The 6,849-nt window shown below is 34.7% G+C and overlaps 2 protein-coding genes across 2 annotated transcripts in view; both read left to right on the top strand.

Moving 5' to 3' along the window:
• The window catches only part of LOC21389650 (alcohol dehydrogenase-like 6), a 7,495-nt gene extending 5,357 nt beyond the window's left edge, over window positions 1-2,138 (top strand). The window contains exons 2-5 of the mRNA XM_024174435.1: window positions 108-169; window positions 432-527; window positions 621-782; window positions 1,644-2,138. Of these exons, the coding sequence (XP_024030203.1) occupies window positions 108-169; window positions 432-527; window positions 621-782; window positions 1,644-1,784 (461 nt within the window). The 3' untranslated portion in view covers window positions 1,785-2,138. The remainder of the gene's footprint in view (window positions 1-107; window positions 170-431; window positions 528-620; window positions 783-1,643) is intronic.
• A 2,335-nt stretch (window positions 2,139-4,473) lies between these two features.
• On the top strand, window positions 4,474-5,676 carry LOC21389651 (NDR1/HIN1-like protein 6). The gene has a single exon (XM_010088490.2). The coding sequence runs from the start codon at window positions 4,474-4,476 to the stop codon at window positions 5,224-5,226; it is 753 nt and encodes a 250-aa protein (XP_010086792.1). The 3' UTR covers window positions 5,227-5,676.
• The last annotated feature ends 1,173 nt before the right edge of the window (window positions 5,677-6,849 follow it).

The raw sequence follows: 6,849 nt of genomic DNA on the forward strand, positions 1-6,849 counted from the left end.
AAAAGGTGAAAAAGGTAAAAGATGTTTACTTTTGTAAGTTTGGATTTGTATGAATCTAACAAATTTGAAATCCCTTGTTTAATAATGTGTCTATTTCGGCTGCACAGCAAAAGCTTTTGGAATTACAGATTTTATCAATCCAAATGAATGTAATGAATGTATTCAGCAGGTATTTATCCGATCAAACCACGGTGATAATTATTTCCCTTCCATGGACAATCATAGGAATAAAGACAGTTTTAACAGCAAATAAGGATTGGCTGATGTTATTTGTTTACAGTCTTATTGATAACCTAGTCAATATAATTAAATAGATATGAATAATGAACTAGATAAAATTAAAGAAAATTTGCCTACGTTTTCAACTACTCCATCATTTTTGAGAAAGAAGTAGTTTGCCCTGAAATTGTTTGTTTGCTTGCTTTGTTCAGGTTGTTAAGCATATTACGGATGGAGGGGCAGACTACTCCTTTGAGTGCATTGGTGATACTGGAATGATAACAACTGCATTGGAGTCATGTTGCGATGTAATTTTGAAAATAATCTCAGTTTTATATTTTGAATAATAAAATTTTATATTAGTGCACTTGGCTTCATTCTCTTTGGCGTCTTCTCTTTAGGGATGGGGTTTGACTGTTACACTTGGTGTACCAAAAGTAAATCCAGTAGTAACTGCACACTACGGATTACTGCTAACTGGAAGAACACTAAAAGGATCTTTATTTGGAGGATGGAGACCTAAATCTGACCTCCCTTCATTAGTCGACATGTACATGAAAAAGGTAATATAACCATGGTAAATTTGCTTTTCATTGTTAGAAATATTTTTCCTGTGGTTTATGTTTCTTATGTAAATCATAATTATGTGATCCAAATCATGAATCAGGTATATATTATGTAGCCCATAAATATTATTGAATTTGGGTTATCATGGCTCAAGTTCATTTATTATGGAATTTGGGTTATCGAGGCTCAAGTTCATTTATTATGGAATTTGGGTTATCAAGGCTCAAGTTCCTTTGGCATAGATTTGGAAACATGTTATAAAACTTTTGAAGTGTACATGTTAATCTATGATAGTTCTTGGATTCTTAAGTTATATTTATCAACTTAATCTTTTCGAGCAATCGAGGCATATAAGATTTATTGTACTCGAAGTTTTTCTCTCAAGTTATTTAACTTCCTTTTATTAATAAACGCATTATCTGTTTTCGTTTGATTGTGTCATTTTATTCAGAGTCAATTCTGTTTTTTGGTGTTTCAGGGTGGATACCTCATCCATCTTGTTGCCCTTTTTTTTTCCAGATTCCATTAATAAAATTTTTGAGTTTTCTATAAAAAGAAAATAACAAACACATTACAAATACATATAGCCATGAGTGTGTAGCCTTAAGAAAAAAGAGGGTGAGCTAAGAAAACAGAAAGGAAATGAAAACTTGCTTAATTTATTTATTCTGACAAGGCTTTCGATGATGTGTTAACCATGAGTGTGTAGCCTTAAGAAATAACGGATATGAAAACCTATAACAGATATGAAAACCTCCGCGGTTGATATCAGTTCATGTATAATGACCATAACAATGTGAAAGTCTTCTTTATGGTTCTGAGTAAAGCATGTAAAAATCCAAAATTACTATGTGCAGCAAATCCACATTGACGACTACATTACACATAACCTGCCACTCGAAGATATCAATGAAGCTTTCAATCTCATGAGTGAGGGGAAATGTTTGCGTTGTGTTATTCACATGCCCATGCAACTTCCTCTTGCTTCAACAACTTGATGAAGAGCAGCTGGCCACAAATGGGAATCAGTCATCCTTCTTATGATGGATTTTTAGTAGCAAGTGTACAATCGCTTGTATGTTCTGGACCCACTATAGTTTTCTGTATTGTATAAACATGTTTACAAACTGCTCAGAATTAATTGTCTAAGGTTTTAGATGGTTTTGACTAATTGAAGGGAGTGAGGTCTTAAAATTGCTTTCCTGTCAAGTGTGTGTGGGTACCTGGTTTGTGTTTTTTCTCCAATTAATGAACTTTATCCATCACCAAATGATAAACCGTCAACCCTAGAGTTTGATCATTATATGAGGATATTCATCATTGATTATATCTAAATGATTAGAAGAAATTTTCCAAAATATGTTGTCAGTTGTCTCTTGTCTGGCTTCTTACTTTTTTTTTCTTGACCTTGCTGCTCAATTTATCAGTTACTACCACCAGTCATTTCAGCAGTGATAAGGCTACTCATTCTCCTTTATAAAGTCTAAGGTTCGAGTCAATCCCGCAGCGGTGAACCGGGTATATATGAAAAACCCACTACATGTTTCTCTATCCTTATATCATGTTCTTTAAGGGGAAATAATTATCAATTGCTAAGGCAATTTAGTTGAAATATATGCAAGTTATTTTCAATAGTTGTAAACCTGATTTAACAATTAAACTTCAATAGGCTACTGGAACTGCTCATCACAGAAAAACTCAATAAAGCAATTATATTATAAGACCAGTTGTTCCATTAGAAAATCCGGAAAGAAGGAAACTCATGTTTTATAATGAAATAGACTCGTGAATGACTCGACTCTCTCTCAGAACTCCTTTCGAATAAACATTTCATTTTAATAATATATGCACAAAATAATGGTTGTATTTGCAAGTTTGCCTGCATCATTTACAACTTATTCTCTATTATTCTCAAGCAACACTTCTAACATTAATTAGTCTCACTAATGTGGGACTAACTTGGCTAAATGATACTTAGACCCTGTTCATTTCATTGATTTGAATTTAGAATTCGAGTTTTGCTATAGTAAAAAGCTATCAGAAACAGTCACATCTAATTTTTTTTTTTTTTTTGGCTACAGTACAAAACTTTAACATAAAGTTACATCTTAATTCAAATTAAAAACTCGAATCCGCGAACCAAACGGACCCTAAATTTGTAAAAGAGAGAACGAGTGGAATTTCACAGCTGTAAACTCATCCAGCACTAGCTTTGATTCAGATACATCAATCTTTGTTCTACGATGCAGGGCTTTGGGGCGGTGGCAGTGGGATTGAGGAGGTATTAAGCATGAGAACTGTTGTTGCTATTATAGGTCTGTCTTCAGGGTCTTTCTGTACACAAAGCAATCCAATATGGACATATCTATCCACTTCAATTTTCTGAATAAGAAGCTAAAAGTGTGATCCAGTTTGTTTCATAATATCATTATTAAAGTAATAAAATGATTTTTTATGACTTCATTTTAGTTTTTCTTCTTTATTAGAAATTTTGTTTCATTATATTATGATCATAAACTTTAATGAAAATATGTATTAATTTTGTACATTTTCGTATTTTTTAGCCCAATCAAAAACACGTTTGTTCTGGTGCCTAACTTTGCCAATTTTTTGCAAATTTTTTATATTTAGTATAGTTCATCATAATACCATTATTAAAGTAATGAAATGTTTTTTGATGAGTTCATTTTAGTGTCTTTTCTATTAGAAATTTTATTTCATTATCGATCTGATCATAATTTTAGTGTATATTTTTGTGTTTTTTTGTCCATCTAGAAACACATTTGTTTCAGCGTCTGATTTTGCCCAAGTCATCTCAAACTTTATATTCATTCTTTTTCACAATTGTGGAATCATTACAATAACGAAATGATCTATTATGGGTTCATGAATACGTGCATGTTGATTGTTTGAGACTTGTTGCAATTTTTTTTTTTATTTTCAGTGTGTTTTGAAATAATATCACTATTAAACTAATGAAAAGCTGTCTGATTGTACGTTTTCTTTTGTATTACATATTTTGTTTCATAATGATCTGACTATTCAATAATGAAAATATCATTTGATTTTAGAGTGGAAGGACTCAATTTGGAATAACTATTGAGGTTGGAAACTTTTAAGGCTGAGATTTTTAAAATATTCGGTGGATATTTCTTCTTTTTTCATAAAAAACTTTCCCTATTCAGATTTTGTTTCATTTTCTTTTCTATTTTGTTGTCGCATTATTTTTTTTTCTTTTTATTAGATAAGGATATAAATGTCTCTATATGTATATAATAGATAGTGTTGTAAATAAATCATATATCATATAAATTTTAATACTGTACAGCAACTGCCACAATCAATGTTACGATTACAACATAATTTATTAAGATGCGCTAAATATACGAAGAAATAGTGTATGCCTTTTACTTAGCTGAACTACCCACATTTTCCGCACCTATATGGTATGATTAGGTAAGGAAGGTGAAGACCTTTGGCACCCCAAAAGCCTCATATGCAGAACAACTCAAGCCATTCCTATCAAAGCGTTCTCAAAGAGAGGCTCAATTAGGAAGCTTGTATTCCTTGTATATAAATTTATAATGGTGTTAATAAGTTTCCAACAGAGTTTTTTGGGGTTGAACTCTGCATTTCAAGATAAGAAATAAACAGACTAAAGCACTCTTACCAACATCATTCACACGAATGGCAGACCATCAGAGACAAAGGATTCATCCAGCAGCAGATGTGGTAGCGCTGCCAACAACACCGTTGGTGCCTCGTGGTACGTCGCCCTCCGATAAAGGAATTCGCATTCAGCACCTCCCTCCATTACAGCGCGCAATGCCTGCAATCCGAGCAACTCCTACCAAAAACAGAAGCTGTTGTTGCAAGTGTGTATGTTGGACAATAAGCCTCATTGTCCTCCTACTGATTGCCATTGCAGCCACGGCCGGCATTCTCTACCTAGTTTTCAAACCAAAACTCCCCAACTACTCCATCGACAACTTAAGGATCAGCGACCTGAGGCTCAATTTCGACATGACCCTGTATGCCAAATTCGACGTGATCTTCACGGCCAACAATCCGAACAAGAAAATCGGAATTTATTACAAGAAAGGAGGCAAATTAAGTGTTTGGTACACAAAAACTAAGCTTTGTGAAGGGTCATTGCCAGTCTTCTACCAAGGCCACCAGAACAAAACAATGCTGAATGTAGCATTGACAGGCCAAAGCCAGCATGGAAATACGCTGATGACAGCACTGCAGGAGCAACAACAAATGGGACGCATTCCCTTGGATCTTAAGGTTCATGCACCAATGGCAATTAGACTTGGCAAGTTGCAGTTGAGGAAGGTCAAAGTTTTGGGGGAATGCTTGTTAGTGGTGGATAGTCTATCCACTAACAATTTGATCAGCATTAAGGCCAGCAATTGCAAGTTTAGACTAAAGCTTTAAGCATTTCTCTTCCGTTTCTTTCATTATATCCAAACAGTTTTAGAGTTTCTATACTTTCGCCATCACTCCAGGTCTTCATCTGTGTTGTTTCATTTCCCATGTAAAGTTATTATTCTTTCATGTAAGACACTATCAAGTTGCCAGAATGCTTCAATAATTACATTCAATTTAGTTCAGTTCGGTATGAACCAAAAGTTGGATTGTAATTTTTTTTTTTCGGTGATTAAGCGTTATCTAATCCGGCTGTTTACCAAATACAAGACATAATATAATCCTCTCCAATCCTATACAGTCGATTCCAGATCCAATAATCCTAGGGCATTTAAAATGGAGAGGCAAATGTCAAAAACGTCTCTTTTAGACGATTACAATAATATGTGGCCAAAACCAGCGGTTATTTACTTAAGCCACCTTCATTGAATGGTTGGTGAACAACCAGTTCCAGTTCGACCTACTTCCTGTGATATTGAATACACGGATCAGAATGTGCGCAAAATATTATGATCATTCAAAAGTAGGTGCTGGGTTAAAAGCAAAAGCAACTAACCTGCTTTGACCAATATATAGCACACCAAAAATATACCTGCTTTCATAGGTTGAATACTTTACTACTTTCATTTCATGCACAAGACATCAACATGAAGGTAACATTGATTTTGAGGAAGCAGAAATCTTATGAATCTTTCCTCATAAAACACTTTTTTTTTCTGCACAGGAAAACACAAGTTTTTTCATTTATGGGTTTTATTTTTTAAGAAACTCTTCAGCAATGTATGACTCTTTTTTAGAAACATGTGGGCATTTTGTGTCGTTAATGTGTAATTATCATAATTCTGTCATTATCTAAATTGCCGGACAGAAGAAAGGATTCATCAAAATTGTGTTTATCATAATTTAGAGGCTGATACAAAGTTTTACCTAGCATATAAGGATTTCATTCTCCGAAATCTATTCATCGTAAATTGTTAACGGATATGTACATTATGCAACTACTTCAATTGAAGAAGGAATCCCTTGCAACCAAGCGTTAGCCCAGAGGCCATTGTTTCACCATTGACAGACATATGGCTTAGTCACCAGTTAAAGCTCGGGGTCTATGCCCAATGGTGAACAGGGACATCCCAGTCTGAGAAATTGCTCTCACAAATGCCATATTTGCTGTCATAGTCGGGGCATGCCACGCATCGCCAGTGCCAAAAACGATCTTATTCTTCAATACAAGCTTCCTAGTTGTGGGGAGGCTCATCATGCGCTCCGAGATATTTATAGCTGCCTTATTGTCACAGTAACTCCAACCTTCAGATCATCTAACAACATTTTCAGCCACAAACCCTCACAAATCCCGTGAGCTACTGATCTCAATTCCGCCTCTGTACTACTTCTAGCAACAACTACTTGTTTCTTACTCCTCCAAGTTACAAGATTACCCCACACAAGAGTACAATACCCCGAGGTAGACCTTCTGTCCTCAACATCGCCAGCCCAATCTACGTCAGTATAGACCTCTATGTTTCTATCTTCTCCCTTCTTGAAGAATAAACCTCGTCCTAATGTTCCTTTTAAATACTTCAGAATCCTATAGACAGCTTCTAAATGTTCTTCAGTAGGAGAATGCATGTATTG

The sequence above is a fragment of the Morus notabilis genome, unplaced genomic scaffold (assembly GCF_000414095.1).
Source record: "Morus notabilis unplaced genomic scaffold, ASM41409v2 Scaffold905, whole genome shotgun sequence".
Lineage (NCBI taxonomy): Eukaryota > Viridiplantae > Streptophyta > Magnoliopsida > Rosales > Moraceae > Morus > Morus notabilis.